General features: G+C 41.7%; 1 protein-coding gene across 4 annotated transcripts in view; it reads left to right on the forward strand.

Annotated features, from left to right (window-relative positions):
• CPED1 (cadherin like and PC-esterase domain containing 1) overlaps nt 1–18,270 on the forward strand; it is a 288,777-nt gene that overhangs the window by 221,611 nt on the left and 48,896 nt on the right. For 3 of the 4 annotated variants that reach the window (XM_080936442.1, XM_080936443.1, XM_080936441.1), the window contains exons 18-21: nt 4,877–5,097; nt 5,329–5,430; nt 7,043–7,130; nt 9,868–10,014. In XM_080936442.1, coding sequence (XP_080792568.1) covers nt 4,877–5,097; nt 5,329–5,430; nt 7,043–7,130; nt 9,868–10,014 — 558 coding nt within the window. The remainder of the gene's footprint in view (nt 1–4,876; nt 5,098–5,328; nt 5,431–7,042; nt 7,131–9,867; nt 10,015–18,270) is intronic. The other variant, XM_080936444.1, reaches the window with a different exon arrangement.

Consider the following 18,270-nt stretch of genomic DNA (forward strand, 5'->3'; position numbering starts at 1 on the left):
AATTAAACAGCCTTGCTTTGTTTGTCAGCTGAAAATAGTTCAGGATTCAAACCAGTCAGAAAACATCTGAAAGAAGAGTCTGATTAAGAGAGGGAAATAGATATGATGGCTGGGAAGGACTATTGGTGGCTTCCATCCTTTAGAACAATGCAACACAACTGTTTGTCCAATATCAAATGGTCACCCTGAAGACACATATGGTCAAGTAACATTAAATGTACTGAGAGGTTGCATTTTTATATTTAGCAGTATGCGCAGTATTTAAAGAAAATACTTAAACATGGCCGATAAACAAAAACAGTTGAATAAATTTTTCAGAAGGTTTTTAGTTGCTGTCCCTCCCATACTCCAGCTTTATCTTGCCCTCCTATTCCTCTCCCTTTCAGTCCTGCTGTTCGAATTTCCCCTTTATCTCTTTATAGAATGTTATGGTATTTCCCATCCTCCTCCTCCTCCCTGATCCCTGGCTAGCTACCTGTCCTCTGTGGTTACATGAATCGGTTCCATTTTTGTAAAGGGCTGAGTAATATTCTGTTTAGGAAATATACCACATTCTCATTATTCATTCATTAGTTGGTGAACAGCTGGATTGTTTTCAGTTTCTAGCTATCATGAGTAGAACAGCGATGCTAAGAGATATGCTCATGAGTGAGCAGATATCTCTGCAGCAAGATGTAGGTTCTCTGGGCATATGCTCAAGGGAGGTCTACCATGGTCTTGCAGTAGATTAATCTTCAGCTTTTTGAAGAACTTCCACACTGGTTTCCTCAGTACCTGTTTGCTACTTCAGTTAGCATCCCATCAGCAACACATGTTCCCTATCCCCACGTCCTCACACACATTCAATGTTATTTGTTTAACTTATCCTTGGAGTGAGATGAAATCTCAATGTGTTTTTAATTTGCATTTCCCTTGTTGGTAAGAATGTTGACTTTTTGAGTTTCAACTTGTAAAAACTATTTTTCCCTATATACCAGTTTTAGCTGGGTTATTTGTTTTCTAGCTGTTGTACACTTCTGCTTCTTCTTCTCCTTCCCCTCAGAATAAACTACTTATTTCCTTTAGTAAACTATCTAAAACACACAAAGATTGAATATGAATTACGTGACTGGAAGGCCAAACTGTAATCCATAATATTGTTTAATTGTGTTCCGTGTACTAAATGAGCTGATGGTTTGAAGTTAGATGTATTTCCTTACTAAGAACATCCAATTACTACTGGCAAAACCTTTTCATTGACAGAGCAACCTTAACATTACGGCTAAATGTTTTACTTAGGTTTTTTCTAACTTTTCATGAATGGAAAGACTTGGATAAAATAACCCTCCAGACAATTCTTCCCTGGCCAGTATCTTGACAGCTTCCTAGAACCACCTGCAGTAAAGAGTACTATGTAACAGACCTCATTTGCTAGTCAGGGGACACACAGTGCCTACCAATCTGCATGTAGCTATTCCTGGTTACCAATGCACTATGGAGACTCCAGTGCTCCGGTGAATGTGCTCAGAGGAGGGGGTTCAATCCACCAGCCATGGTTCTGATTTTAATTAGTAGCTGGGGATGGAGAGAACCAGCTGGGTCTTCAACACTTCTTACATTCGCCATGTTTGCCTGTGTGCTCACATATACTGGGAACATAAAAGCTGCTGCCTGCCTTTCCCATGATTTGACACCAGCGCACATTCATATTTCACTTTCTGCCTGCCAGAAATTAGTACCTGGCATCTCAGTTAAGTCCTGCAGAGCTGTTATTTCCTCCAACCTACACGCAAAGAAACCAACCTCTGTGAAAGAAACACCATTTATTTAAAGTATCATCTAGTTGGTAAAGAGTAGGACCTAGAAATTCTGAAATAGAGCTAATTTGCTTCCAATGTGCTTAGGTGAGCTTCAGGTATAACCACATGGAAAGACTGGAAGTCTAGACGTGTGGATACTGTTGTTGCAGTAATATGTAATTCCTTTGATTTGTCTGAACTTCTGCATCTCTCCGTAATCCACAGTATAACTCCCGAGTGCTTGGATACTTGGTCCAAGGCTCACTTCCTGGGAAGAACTAACTTCAGAACAGGAATCAAAAGAAACAATGAAAGACCTTTATTTAGCATTTGAGAGGGTAAGGCAGAATGATCGTGAATTAAAGACCCTATCTTAACAAAATAACAACAAAAGGTTGTATCTCAGGGAGTCTTAACTTAGTGTTCAGAGTTGAATTGTACCATCGCCACCAATTTCATATGCTGAACTTCTAAGAACTAATAACCCAGAAAGTTCAGACATAAGACAATTAAAGTGGCAAATAGGATAAAATGAGGTACCAAATCCAGTATGGCCAGAGTCCACATGAGAGATTAGGACACAAATGTATAGAGGAAGACCATGGACAGACAGGGAAGACAATCATCTGCCAGTTGACGAGTCCTCCAGAGGAAGACCATGGACAGACAGGGAAGACAATCATCCGCCAGTTGACGAGTCCTCCAGAGGAAGACCATGGACAGACAGGGAAGACAATCATCCGCCAGTTGACGAGTCCTCCAGAGGAAGACCATGGACAGACAGGGAAGACAATCATCCGCCAGTTGACGAGTCCTCCAGAAGGAAACAATCTTGTCAGCGCCTTGGATGTCTATTTCTAGCTTCCAGAAATGTTTATGAAACATTTCTGTTGTTGAAGCTGCTCTGTCTGGGGTTTAAAAGCCGCTGTAAATGAATACAGGAGGCAAATCATCACTGCTTCCTAAAGAATTTTCCTGGTGGCTCAAAAGTCCTCTTGAGCATCTTTAGGGTATATGCCCAGAAGTGGAATAACTGGGGCTTCAGGTAGTACTATCAAATCTTTAAAAAAAAAATCAGTACTGACAAAAACATATTCACATATATTTACTCTTAAATGCTTTTAACAATCTGTACATGTATCTCTGTTTTTTTTTAATAAAATTGTAAGAAAAAAAATCCTCTTGAGATAAGAAGTCTCTTGAACCTGGTGCCACAAACCTGTAACCCCAGCCATCTGATTAGGCTTAGTCAATAGGGTCACAATCTCAAGGCATGCCTAGGCCACCACAGTCAGTTCGAGGCCAACCTGGGCAGCACAGACCCTGTCTCACAATGGAAAGTAAAGACGGAACTCGAGACATAGTTCAGCGACAGAATGTTTACCCAGTGTGAGTGAGGACCAGGGCTCAATCTCTACCGCTAAACATATTTTTTTTTTACTTTAATCAAAAACTTAGACCTTAAAACTAAATGCAAAATCTAGCAAGAATCAGTTGGATTTATTTCACTGCTTTATTGTGCTAGAATCTTATCACTCAATGAAATTTGACGGAGAGCATCAGTTGTGGAGAGGGAGCGGTCTGCTGTGTTCTTCTGCTTAGCAAGCACGTTTATGATGATAGTATTGCATCTAGAGCAGCTTTCTGGACTTCCTCGCAGAGGTTCTTCAGCACATGGTGGAAATGTAAGCCTTTGTAGGTTCTTAGTAAATTCTCTGGTGGCAGTGTGTGCTCTTCCAAGTGTAGTAGAGGACAAACATGCATCACTAAGACACGAACTGAATCTCAAACCCACAACTGAGCTCCATCTTATCCAGAAACATCCAAAGCATATTGTCTATGGTGAAAGTCATATTACATACAAGTTACTCAGCACTTTTCACATGTGTGTGTGGTGTTGTGAGGGAAAGCAGCCTTTAAAACTCACCTTTCAAATGCCCCCGATAGGATGCAGTAGAAATGACACCCGTGCAAATAGCCATAATGTTGCGTAGCCTTTGATGAAATCTACAACGACATTAAAATTGAATGGACTTGCAGAATGTAGAGAGTCGCTCTGGCTGGGACCCCAGGGGAGGCCTCTGTGACCTTTGTCACCTGACAGGCACGATCATACAGGGAGAAACTCTCAAGGCAGACAGATTAGCACAAGGGAAAAAACAGATGTTGTAAAATACAAATCATGTTCCATGAGAAAGCCCAAGTCTTGCCCCCTGATAGGAAGCCATGAGCAGGCGGGCCACTGACCTGCACTTGGAGTCACAGAACCTGGTTTTGAGTCTGGTGTTCACTATTTCCTAGATTTATGACCCCAGTCTTCCCGGGTCTCAGATTCCCATCTGCGACAATCTCCACAGAACAGAAACTATAAAGCAATAAAGTCTCAGTCACGGTTAGCTGATCCCAAAAAGTTCAGAACTGACTGTGCAGGCGATGGTGAGTGAGTACAATCTCGGGTTTTCAAATGAGGGAACACTGAGTGAACTGGAGTGTGCAAAAAGAAAAACTGTGAGTGGTGTGTTGATAACAGTACAGCTTTGAGGTAGACAAGCCTGAGGCTGGCTGGGCTGTTCTGCCAGGATGACTTTACTGAAAAATAAATGTCACTGGGACATGCCAAGGGGGGTGGGAAATACTGCCCAGAAAGAGCCCCCATCCTGTGTTACTTTCTCTATTTCTTTTTTTTTAAGTAACGGCATACTTTCTATTTCAGTGAGTTCTGAGCTTGCATGTACCTTGAAAATCCTAAGTATCCCAAGATTCCTCTAGTGTGACATGCATCTTTATTTCAGTAAATCTTGCTACCCGATTAAATGAATATAAGGATGTGATGGATATAATGGAGATAGAAAAATTTGGAAATAACACGAAATGAAAGTTCCACACATTAATCAGTCAACTAGGAGATGACGTCATTACTAAAAATATGGAAGAAATAAATAACATGTTTGGGAGATGTTATGACAGGGACATCAAGGGTGATGCTATTGAAGGCTATCCTTCAATTCGATGTGTGATTATGTGAGAACCTAATAAAATCTTTTTATTACATTCCATGTGAAACACCTGACTTAGTGATGGCTATGTCCTCTTTACAGATTCTGTTCATAGGAGATTCCACCAACAGAGGGATGATGTACTATCTAATCGAGAGACTGAATGAGACGCTCCAGGAATGGCAGAAGCTTCATGGCACTAAGCTGTACCCCACCGTCAACGGCGGGAAGACCCCCATCAGTTACTCCTACTATCCCCAGTTCTGGATAAGCCCTTCACTGAGACCAGCATTTGAGAAAGCCCTTGAACATCTCTTGCAAAGGTACAATGGAACTGCTATGAGCGGCAAAACGCCAGCATTGTGTGGTCAAAATTGCACACAGTCTATCAAATGTGCTGAAAAGCTTAGATGCCCACAAATGTGGCTGAACATGACAAGGAAGTCTTGTGATCAGGAAGCCAGACATGGTTCATTGAAATGTGAGGCAATCCAGTTAAAATGTTTACCATCTGTTCTAAAGCAACATGTGTTGTTTTTCTTTCTGGATTTCAGATCACAGCCCCTAGAGAATACTGACCAGACGGTATTGGTTGTTGGTGGTGTCCAGTGGCTTAATTCCAATCACCTGCAAATTATTCACAAGGTTTTAAAGAGGTAACTCTGTTACCACTGTCATCAATGTGCTCATCTTTTCTTTGAAGGGACCACTTTCCTAACAAAACTCCATCCAGGGTTTATTGAAAGGGCAGGTTTAGGTTTTAAAGTTAAAAATCCTGTCTGCTCGACATCCTTAGCCATCAGGGAAATGCAAATCAAAACAACCCTGAGATTCTACCTCACACCAGTCAGAATGGCTAAGATCAAAAATTCAGATGACAGTAGATGCTGGCAAGGATGTGGAGAAAGAGGAACACTTCTCCACTGTTGGTGGGGTTGTAAGCTGGTACAACCACTCTGGAAATCAGTCTGGTGGTTCCTCAGAAAATTGGACATGGTACTACCTGAAGACCCAGCTATTCCACTTCTGGGCATGTACCCCAGAGAAGCTCCAACATACAACAAAGATACATGCACCACAATGTTCATAGCAGCCCTATTTATAATAGCCAGAAGCTGGAAAGAACCCAGATGTCCTTCAGTAGATGAATGGATACAAAAATTGTGATATATTTACATAATTTTTGTTTACTCAGCTATCAGAAACAATATAAAATATAGTCCCTTGACTATATGAAATTCTTAAGAAAATGGATGCATCTAGAGAATATCATCCTGAATGAGATATCGCAGTCACAAAAGAACAGATATAATATGCAGTCACTGATAATTGGATACTAACACCTGAAAGCTCTGAACACCCCAGAAACAACTCACAGACTATATGAAGTTCAAGAAAAAAAAAAAAACTGAAAATGAAAAACCATTATGCTTAATCTTTACACACCAAGAAAACTTTGACTAATTCCAGGTTACATCTTTTTTTACATGTACTTTATGCTCATTGTAACTAGTAAGATTTTAATGCACACTATCAAACCTTTAAAAATAAAAACAAGTACTGACAAAAATGTATTTGTATACTTTTATGCAAAAATGCTTAAAATCTGTACATTTATCTTTGTTTTTTAAAATAAAGTTGTTCAAATAAATAAATAAATAAATAAAAAGTATAATTTGCAACCTCTTAATCCAAGGAATAAAGGCCATTCTTATATACTTGAGACGCATAAAAAAAAGTTAAAAATCTAAAGGCAAATTTTACACTTCAAAATGTTTTTTTATCTAATCAGGGATCTTTAGCATTCTAATTTAAACTTTCTCCAAGATCAAAACATATTTTCTAGTCAGGTGTGGTAGCACATACCTGTAATTCGCACAGTCATGAGGTGAACGTAAGAGGTTAGATAGTGAGTTCACATCAGACAGTTCTACAGGGTAAGAGCTCACTTCTGAACAAACAGACCTGTATATTGAAAGTTCTAATAATGACTAAAACATTCTCACTGCTATATCAGTGACTCTTCAGATAAAACAAAGTAATTAATATATTTAAGGCAAACTATTATCATTATTGAATAATATCCATTAGCACAAAAATTCTGTCTACAGAAAAATCCTACTATATGACAAATCAATAAAATAGAAATTTATTCCGGTATACAAATGATCACATTCTAAAAGAAACTTGTCATATATGTTTATGTCATATGTCATGTAGAAATGCATTGCACATCTGTGACTTTAAAATTCTCATCATTTTATTCAGGGAAAATTTGCTGAATATCCTAGTGATCATCAAAACTTTGGGGATTGGCTTTCACCTGCCGGTGGATGGAGTGCATTTCTTAACACAGGTAAGGTTATTTCTTCTTAGGCTGCATGAATTCAGGATCCCTGGATAGCAAAGGATCCCTGATAGCAAAGGTTCTAACAGGCATTCTACAATTGCCATCATCCTCCATAAAAATAAAGCCCAATATGATTCCAAATGCATCCTGACAGTTCCTGCAGACCAGGAAATTGTGGCCCATCAATGTGCTATAAATAATGTGCTTCATTCAAGAAAGAAAAAGAAAACAAAACAAAAAACCAAGCTGTACTAAACAGCTCTGAATGCATAGACAAAAAGCTTTAGAAGTTATACTAGGAGAGTTTCCCTTCTTCAGATTCATGCTAAACCACAAATGAAATTGTCAATATCAGTGAATCTCTTGGGAACAGAATAGTGTGTGTGTGTGTGTGTGTGTGTGTGTTACCATTGTTTTCTCCCTAGTTGGCTATCCACAAATTAGCACAGAAACAAAAGATACCTGTAGGTCAGAGAAGCAGCTGTTCTTACTCAAGCCAGAGACCGGCCCAAGTGTGTACGCAAGGTCCGAGTCACGGTTCACCAGCATATTGTCCATTTAATATGTAAGCAGGCTAAGAGCACTTTCTGGGTCTGCGATGAGCCCTTCCAGCTTTTTCAAGGACCAACCACGGGCTCCCCCTTTCCTTCCGGGAACCTTTGCCTTCTGGATGCTAGACGTCCTATCGTACGGGAGAGCCGTAGCCAATTTTAACACTCCCAAACCAGCATAATGAGGACATCTTGGGCTTGGATAACTTAAAGCAAGTTGAGACATCCGCTTCTAGGCAACAGAAGAGTTTAGGACAGTTGCAGATCAAGAGAGGGGACTTGGTTAGTTCTATGCTGTAAGTTAGGAGTCGGAGCCTTTTTAGGGTTACTCAAAGGCTGCCACTCTTTCCAGAGACTCAAAGAGCACCTTGTCCTTCCAGACATCCCTGTGATTACATTGTTCCTCACAGCCACTAGTCCTTGTGACCTTCATTCACATTGAGGCTGTTCGCTCCCATCCGTTCGTCATAGGAGGTGTGTCCTCTCCACTTGCTCTGTTGTGGACGCTGTGCTGAGATTCCAGCTGCCCTCAGAGCCCATCGGTCTTTACACACAGTGAAGACAGAGGCTGGGAAGAAGACAGACAGAAAACAGAAAGGGGCAGGGTACCATGACCAGTGATTCTGCACACCGTGACTATTCTCATAACTGTTCAGGAGGGGCCTCTGACTTGCTGTGTAGACTCATTCCTTCCCAGCAGAGCATGCATATGCATGCACATGAGAAGAGGGTTGTGTGTACACAGACACCAAGTGTGGGGTGCTCTCGGTGACTCCCAGTCACTTATGCCAATGCTTTGGTTTCATGGATCATAGTCCCTGCCACCTCCTCACTTGGGTAATTTCCAAACACCTGTCAAGTGTCAACTTTAGTGTCACTTCCTCTGGGGCCCAGCTCTTTATGAGGTTCCTCTATTCAGTGACATTCTCTTAAAGAAAATGCTCTTCATTGAGTGAGAGGTTAAGTACTCGTCAGAGACAACAGGAAAACATACCATGTTGCTGCATACCACCTCTTTTATCTTGCTGGGGTTTTGCCTTTTCTAGTGAAAAGAAAAATCAAGCACTTCAATTACCTTTCAGAAATAGGCAGGGGATGGTGACTCTTTCCTTGTGTTAATTGGCAGGATTAATGGTGTTAGAGGATGTGCTTTCAAAATGTGTAGAAAGGATAGAGGGAAGGTCTGCAGAGTAGACCGGAAGCATTTGCACTGCTCTCCAAAGAATTCCATTCAGTTTCCACAGTGTAGCCACTGAAGAGCCAACGTGTTGAGGACTGAGTTGAACAGGTGTCTGATATGAAAAGAGGAACAAGTAGGCCGGACTCCGGAGGGAGAGTCTCAGATTGGAGGGCTGGTTTGAGAAACTGAACCAGGTTATGGGAAGGTCTTTGAGTTAGCGTTGTTGGTGATGCTGTTCCTCCTGGAAAGGCTGGACTTCAACTAGAACTTCAGCCAGATTGCACCATTGCCAGCAACACAGTAGTAGGAAAGGAGGAAAGCACAGCTGGACCCAGAGGGGCAGCCGCTGGAACCCTCCCTGGTTTTACTGCTTCCCCCAAACCACAGGCCTCCTCCAAGGAGCAAGCCTCGCTCAGAACTGTTCTCGAGTCTTCTCTGGGGCTGTTGTGGTACAGCTGTATCACTTCTTCTGCCAGTGAAGCTGTGTTTCCCCCAATAAAGGATTTATTAGCTATGGACATACCCATTTCTCCAGTTAGAACACTGTTTTATAAGCACAGACCACACACTATGTTCCCTCTCATTCTGTCCTTAGCAAGAAGCTAAAGAAAAATCAGGCACGAGCTAAGATTCAAGTGGTTTAATTGAATGAGAACCCAAGTAAATGAAGGTCTGCCTTGTGGTATGTCGAATATAAGTCTTCAATTTGAAAATTTTAAATACATTTATGGGCAATACACTTAATTGTCTTTAGGTAAGGGAAAAATTCAAAACTATGTATTTCTATAAATATTTCTTGTTGTATCATACATACATAAAAGGTTATGCTGATGTTTTGGGAAGAAATAGGACACGTTTTCATTTTAAAAACTGATATGGAACTCATCTCCAATACAACCAATCTTGGAGAAAAAAAAAAAAAAAGAAGATGCTATTTACAAATTGTCTGAGTTACTAGAGCAGAAAATAATCCTATTAGTAAAAACCCCATGTCTCCTGCTTGCCAATCCAGAGTGAAGTGCGGGACTTATATAAGGAAAACCTGAGCATCCTGGAAACTGCCAAAAGCTATGGCTATGAAGTAGTGGACACGTTCACCATCACAATGGGACGACACAAAGAATTCCTGCAGGGTAGCTGCGGATGCCACTTCCACGAGGTATCTGTGCAGCTCTCAGAGCTGCATCGCTTTGGGCTGCTGGCTTTGGTGCTTGCTTGTTCTTCTAGTACCTTTAATGTATTGCCTGTGTTGTTTCCAAATAAGAAAAACTATATGAGAAGGAGACTAAGTGACCACCAGCTTTGTGACATGAAGCATTCAAAGTCAGTGAGCAGACATGGAAAACTCAGGGTTGTGGATGGTTGAGGGAATACTTCAGTTCAGTAGAAGCAGCTGCACCACACTTGGAATCTGAGCCCCCTTGTTAACCTTTGTGTGAATGAAGTTCCCAGAGGCTCTGCTGGCATTCGAAGGAAGGGCATCCCAATCTACCTTCCCATCATGCCCTGGTTTACTCCTTTTGTTTTTTCCGATGGGTTCCTATTAGAATCCAGAATACATTCAGTCAGTTGACTAGTAAGATGGCAGTTTTATTTCTGATCCTGTTTATTGATTTATCTGACATCCCTCCATCTTGGTCCCCAGATCCTCACAATACCCAGAAGCCATTAAGATGGTGCCTGTTCTTTATGGTCTGCTAATAGATGCACACCATCTTCTTAAGTAACCAGTGACACTAAATCTCAGAGAAGTAAAGCTAGAAGCCACAGTGAGGAACTTCTAAGTTTTGAACTATCATCTTGAGACTTGGCCATTTTATTTCAGAACAGATTTTAATTTGTAGGACACCATGTGTCTACTAATGAGTTCTGCAAGGAAATATATCACTCATAGAGTACTTATCCTATTTATAAAAACTACATGCTTAGAAATACAAGCCAGAGTAGTTTGGAGGAAAAAAAACAAACCAAAGCACAGAGAACCATTCCAGGATCATGGTGTATCACAAAAGCAAGCTAATCATCACCAAACTCTAGGAAAAATGAGACCTTCTGAAAAACAGCATACATTTTAAAACCTCTTTTAGAAAATGTTTACTTATTTATGTTTATAGAAGGTGTCTTCAAATAGTACACTAGAGGAAGGGTTTGTGCTTTCCTTTTTCTGCCTTAGAGCTCTGAAAGACTGACAAGGAATTGTCCTCCAAAGGTGGAGAACACAGCTCCAATTGTAAATGGAAGATGTCCTTACCACATGATTGTATTACATGTGTCTCCTGTCCCAAACACACATACACACCCACACACAAACACAGACACATAAACACACCAACACATACACACACAAACACACACACATACACATACAAATACACACACATACATACAAACACATACACATACACACATACATAAACACACACAAACACACACACACACACACACACATTCTTTGAGCCGCCCACAGTAGAATATTAATAATTACTTCTAGCAGAAACTCTCTTTAATTTTCAAAGGAAAGATGATAGGTACGTATTTCACTTCTGAGGTTGCAATGCTGTCCTGCAATCTTCACATACACTGCGTTTCCTTGACAGTATCTCTAACATGTTGATGGGAAGCCATGAGCTTCCCCACAGATGGCACCGGCTGATTCCCGAGTTCTGTGGTCCATGTTCCAGCTCTCAGGATTGCAATCAAATCTCTCTCCAGGAACGTGGGCCTTTGTAGCAAGAACATAGGGTTAAAGAGCTCGTGTTTCTCAAACTCACTCCCTGATCATGGACATGATCATACTTCATGGGCATTTTGAAGCCCTGGTGCCTCAGACTGTCTCTCACAATGGCACTGACATTTTATGGTCTTTCTATAGTATCACATATTGAAATGTAAAAATTCCATTATCTTCTTTTGCTTTATGTTCATGTCTTATGAGACTAGCAAAAAAAAAGTTCACCTGAAAATAATAGAAAAAAGAAACAAGAAACATCAATAACTTTGGTGCTGGAGTTTTATCTTCTTATACTCAACTGAACAATCCTCGTGTCCAGTGAAGGACACTTTTGAGGAGTTGATATAAGTATTGCAATAAGAAATTAATATCTCATTACTGTATGGCCAGAGCTCTGCTGCAGAGATCCCTGTGAACTCTGCCTGTCATGGGCAAAGGCGAAGGTCTTGGGAAGCCTCATTGTCAAGGCAGCAAGAAAAGAGACTGTCACCAGAAACCTATCAACTCTTTCCAGATGGTTGTGCATACAGTTTGACTGGAAAGTCCTCGCCGAATGACAAAGCAGGTGTTTCTTTTTATGGGTGGGAATGGCATCTTAATTTCTCAATGTTTATCCGGGACAAAAAACAGGATCCTGGAAGCTGTTGCCCAACACAGAATTCAGATGGCACTTTCGCTGTATAGCAAACATCTTCCGTGAAGAGCAGAAACCTGGGAGCTACTCAGACATATCAGCCCAAACCTAGCCGCACAAAGGACAAACCCACAGTGATGGCTCGGTGCTATTAATCTGATCAGTTGTGCAGGCCTCATGTAATACCTTTAATATCTGATAAATATGACTCTCATTGACTCGGGCAACAGCAAGGATCTGCCTTGAGACCCAGCAGGTTGCCTCGGTATGGAGACATGGAAAGGGAAGAGAAGAGGAGAGCGGTTAGTTCTGTCAGAAATGTTTTCTCCATTGGACAAATGCCATGATAGAGCTCAGAAAATTTTTTATGATTCCTCCTTCACATTTCAAGATTTAGCATCTAAACACAACGGGGACTAAAAATAAACAAATTACCTTTGAGCTGAAGATGTAACTCAGTGATAGAAAAGTTGGCACTTGCCCAGTGTGCATGAGACCCTAGATTCAATTCCAGCACCACATACACACATTCATATGCACAATAAAACCATACTTCCCCCACATGTACATATACATCACACACACACACACACACACACACACACACACACACACACACCTTACATTTATCTGTCTAAAGCTAAAATAATTTTTGAGGGAAGAAAACTAATAAAATTTGTACAAACTTGATGTGAAAAATATCCTAGAATTTAAATTTGCTTTTTGTAATTTTTTTAAAACTAATTATAATTGCATCATTTATCCCTCCCTCTCCTCTCTTTACACCTCCATCTATCCTACACTCCGCCACTCACTTCCAAATTTACAATCCCCTCGCCCCTAATTAGTATTATCACATATACATAAATGCATAAATGTATAAATACAACCTGCTAAGTCTCTTTAATGAAGGTTGTATATACATAATTCTAGGGATGACCACTTGCTCAGACCAATTAGGTGCTCATTCCTAGGGGAAGACTTATTCTCTCTTTCTCTCTCCCCTCACCCCCTCTACTTCTCCCTCTCCTATTCTCCCTTTCTCCCCTTCTTCCCCCTTCCCTCCCTCCCTCTCACTCTCCCTCTCTCCCCCTCTCTCTCCATCTCCCTCTCCCTCTCTCCAGTAGTAGTTTTGAGTAGTTCTTTGTCTAGGGGTGGAGCCCTGTGATGTTTCTCTCTCTCCACTCTAGTGTGTCTATTGGTGGTGTTGTCAACGTTCAGGTCTTGTTTAAGCAACTATGTTGCTGAGGTCATAGGTGTAGGTTCCCTGTCATCTCTGGGAAACACAATCAAATAGTTGACTTCTTGGTCTTCTGGCTCTTACAATCTTTCCACCCACTTCTTCCATGACTTCCCCTAATCTTTTGGTGTAGATGAATATGTGTGGACAGGGTACCCACATGATTCGTTGTTCTTTGCATTTTGTCCACTTTGGCATCTTATAATGATCTCTATCTGCAGCCAAGAGAAGCTTATATATGAGTACAAGGATGGGCACTTAGAATGCATTTAGGAATTATACTGGTTTTTGTAAAGTGTTTGTGATATGCTTCTTCTCTGAGATCCATGACTCTACTAGCCCTGGGTAGTTGACTGATTGGCTGTCTTGAGTAACCTTCATGTTTTCCTTCCTGTTGAGTGGCCCTTTATGTCCAGTCGCACAGGTGTTGGTTGCCTCCTAGATGTGAATGCCACTATTACCTCTTTAGGATTATCGTAGCAAAACATAAGTATTTGTAATAAATTACTATGATGATATTTTCAGAAAATGTTCTTAAGTACTCTAGGGCTCTACCACTGTTATGAAATCAGCTGCAGAATGTGTTACAGGAAAAACACAAAACACATCTCACAATGCATATGTCCTCAAAGACAAGACTCACATCTCTTCATTTTTGTTCCCATTAGTATGGCCTGCACTGCCATTTACAAACTAAAGTTGTTTGTTTGTCCTTCTGTACCAGTTAACAACCCAAACAGCCGGTGACCAAGTCCTGTTTACATATGAATACTCTTTGCCCTATATTATGTTCCAAATATAGCAATCTTGTTTATTCTCTGAGGCAATCACCCAGCATTTGTTTAGTGAGTCCATTTCTTGAGCTAAACAGTAGAAAGTAAAAATAAATAAGGCACATTTGCTCCTAGCCTCATATTACTAAAATGTAACTTATAAAAACCCTGCACTATATATATCATAATATATAGCGTATCGTGTTAATGAATGTAGAGGCCATGGTAGTTACAGCAAAATGCATAAAGGCCCTGGTCTGAGATTAAGTGAAACTCCTCTTTTAAAAATAAACAAACAAAAACAAAAGCTGCAAACCTGCTTATTTGGATTTCGGTGCAAAACTGGCCCTAGCCAAGACCCAAGGATATCGGCCATTCTGACCCCATTGAACTAGAAGAAACTCTGAAATACGCTGCTGGTCAAAGAGAACAAGGAGCAATTCTGGATATGGTAGAGCATCCGTAAAAAAGAGGAACTGGCAGAAAACAGGCACAACCCAAATCATGCTGAAAATGTAGCCTTCAAACCTACAGGAAGTGGAAAGCCACCGCAAGTCTTCCAGGCAAGAATGAGATATTTTTGTCTGAAAAACATACAGCTGGAGACTGAAAGATGTCTTTGAGAATATTCCTGGCTCTCACAGAGAACCTGTGCACCATTCCCAGCACTCACATGGTAGTTTACAAGTGTCCGAAACTCCAGTTCCAGGGGACCCGATGCCTTCTTTGACTAGAAGATCGTGCCCACGTGTTGCATACAACATAGCTGCAGGCAAACACTGGTGTGCATGAAATAAAAATAGATACATTTATTTTCAAACATCAGGGCACATGGCCAAAGAGGGAGGGGGAGGTATGGAGAGAGCTGAGGCAGGGCTGCAAGCTAATGTTTCCAGACATCAGATAAAGGAAAGGTAAAGACCTCCTCCAAAGAGTGCAGAAGCGACAAGCCTAAGACAGAGGTGGACGAACAGAAGCTATTTTTACGGAGCATAATCTGTAGGTTTGATCTGTGGAATGAAGGAGTGAGATGAATCAAAGGGGACTCCTAACTGGCATGACTGATTACAGCGCTGAGACATCAAGTGAGACAAAGAAGAACTGAAAGGGGATCAGCTTAGGGAAAGGATGACGAGTTCTGTTTTCAACATGTTGCCTTTGAGATGCCTGTAGGACATCCAGGTGGTGTTCTGAATGGGCAGTGGGATCCGCAGGAATGAAGATCAAGGGGCAGGTTGAGACTGGAGGTAGGATTGGGAGTCATCGGTAAATAGGCAGTAGTTGAAACCGTAAAAAATAGACCAGGAAAAACTTGGGGAAACATGGTCGTGTAGATGTAGAGCGAGGACGGTTAGAGACAGCCGTGGCATAGTTTGTACGGTTCCACAGATAGTGCCCTGGAAAGGCAGAGTAAAAAAAAACAAAACAAAACAAAACAAAAAAAACAAAATCATCAGAACGGGCAACGTGAAATGTGGTAGACACTTCATTTCAGATAAGACTTCAAATCCTTAGTGAATGGCAGGGCGAGGGTCCCGTCTTGACATTGAGGCATATTATAAGATACTAGGGCAGGAAGGAGAGGACCGCCCACTGTAAAGAGATAACAGATGGGCAAAACAGGATTCCACAGGCCCTTTTTTCCAATAAAGAAGAAACAAAGGGAGAGCACTGTTGGATTTAGGCAAGGACGTGTCATGTTTGCTTACTCGGGAGAAATCATCAGGAGTTAAAAATTCAGATACGATTGAGGCTGTTGGAGCAAAGCCTCCCTCCACCAAGATGGGCAGGAAGTCAAAGTCACTGGTGGGAGGTGGGGGTGTGTCTCTTCTTTGTCATTTACTTGTGACGGATTGTTTCCATGCTTCCCTATCATAGCTTCCAGTTTCTAGTTCTAGGAACCATCTTTCCCCTCCCTGTTTAAGAAACTGACCCCAGATAATTCTTTCTGAATAGAATAACCAGGGCTCATTCCACTACCTGTGAGCAGATTTTCCTGTTTTCTACAAGAGGATTAGTCTAGAGATGGATCAGTGCTTAGTGACAATGGATTTAGATTAGAGGTCACTACCTAGTAAGGACGGATTCATCAGCCCCAGGCGACTGCCGCCTTTCTAAGACCATTGGGTATAAAATGCTCTACTAAAGGTAGCACTCTAACTTTTGGGACCCTCTGTCCTAAGTGGGATCTCAAAATCCTCCTTACAATAAAAAAGTTGAACTTTAAACTTGCATGCCATTCACCTCAGTACTCTGGAGGCTGAGGCAGGAGAGTGCAGAAATGTATTTATTATGTCATTAGATACTCTCTGTATTTACATTTGAAATGCTATCCCCTTCCCTCACCCCTCTCCCATCGCCCCTCCCCCTCCACTTGTCTTCAGGAAGGTGCACTCACTCCTTCCTAATCACCCTCTCCACCCCATTGCCTTGGCATTCCCCTACATTGGACAAACGTGCCCTCCCTGGACCAAAGGCCTCTTCTCACATTATTTCATAACCACTCGCTATCTTGCTCTAAACGAAGAGTCAACAAATCAGATCCAAAATACTTATTGGGATCAGTAACGATTCTGAGGCAGAGACACCGTGAACACGCCAGTGCTTGGCCACAGCCCAGCTCTGGGAATGGTACACAGATCAGACATGGAAAAAATGGTGACCATCTGAAACTACAGCAAGCCCTGATTTTTTTTCTTAATTTTTTTTTTTTTTACAACCATGCTCTCTTGTGTGGTCCACTTTAAGAACAACTAGTCACATCCCACTGTGGATTCTGGAAAACCAGGCCTAGTGAACAGGCCTAACATCAATGCATGGGGTCCAGGTCAAACTGGGAGGTATACAAATATTTCTTTTCTTGAATTCCTGTGAACGAGACTCTAAAAACGTAAAGGTCTTTACTTCACCCAACAAGCTCATCTTGTAGAATGTGACTTAGAAGGCAATAGAAGTTAGAATTTCATATGCCTAGGGAACAGAAACACCAGCGGAAACCCACTGGTTCCTGATTATCTGAGTGGTTTTTGTTTCTTTTCTGGTTGTTTGGTTTGGTTTGGTTTTCAAGGCAGGGTTTCACAGTGCGGTCAGCCCTAGGACTCACTTTGTGGACCAGGTTGGCCTCCAACTCACAGAGATACACCTGCCTCTGCCTCCCATGTGCTGCACTTAGCCTTTCAGCACCGCGCCTTGCTGACTGCCCAAGGCTTCACCGCCAACTGTCCCTGCAAACCTGCTCAGCCCCGGCTCCTTCCTCTGGGTCCATGCCAACAGGAGGTCACAGCCACACTTACAATAGCTAACCGGTGACCTGCAGACTTTGAACTGGAAACACTGATGTGGTGAAGAACAATTTAATCTGAGGCTTAAAAGAGGACACAAGGGCAAAGTGGAAACCTGAGAGAGCTCTTGAACCTGCTCCCCGACCCCTTGGAGGGCAGCAATCAGAACTAGCCCTCAGAGGTCTCCTGACAAGAAATGGGGTCCCTTAAAGAAGACCAGTGTCGTCAGAGCAAACCCCTACAGGGGAGCTAGCAGTTGTCCCACAAAGCGTCTCTGAGTCTTTGTTTTATTTTGCTTGTTTATCCATTTGCTTTTGAAACTCCCTCCAGTCCAGGGTTTGCTAGAACTCATTATATACTCCAAACTGGAACTGATTATGGGTGATCTTCCCGTATCAACCTCCTTCCCCTCCACTTACTGGAATTATAGGCCAGAGATGCCATTCCCAGAGATGCCATTCTCAGAGATACCATTCCCAGAGATACCATTCCCAGGTCAATGCCTTATTCTTAAATATTAAGCTGTAGAGAAAGCAATGAAATTGACACCTGTGAGTTAGTGTCCAAAGGATCTGAAGACCCCAGAGATGTGCAGAGCTGGGGAAAAGGAGGAACTCAGTTTAGAATCAGTTTAGACTAAAGGGATGTCTGGCTTAAGGATGGAGAGTCACTGGGAAGCTACATGTGAGCGTCAGACGACAATCCGGAACCCCATATAACCAAACTGCTCACTTTAGAGTGTGGTAGGCTCCCAGA

This window comes from Micromys minutus (genome assembly GCF_963924665.1).
Source record: "Micromys minutus genome assembly, chromosome: 23".
Lineage (NCBI taxonomy): Eukaryota > Metazoa > Chordata > Mammalia > Rodentia > Muridae > Micromys > Micromys minutus.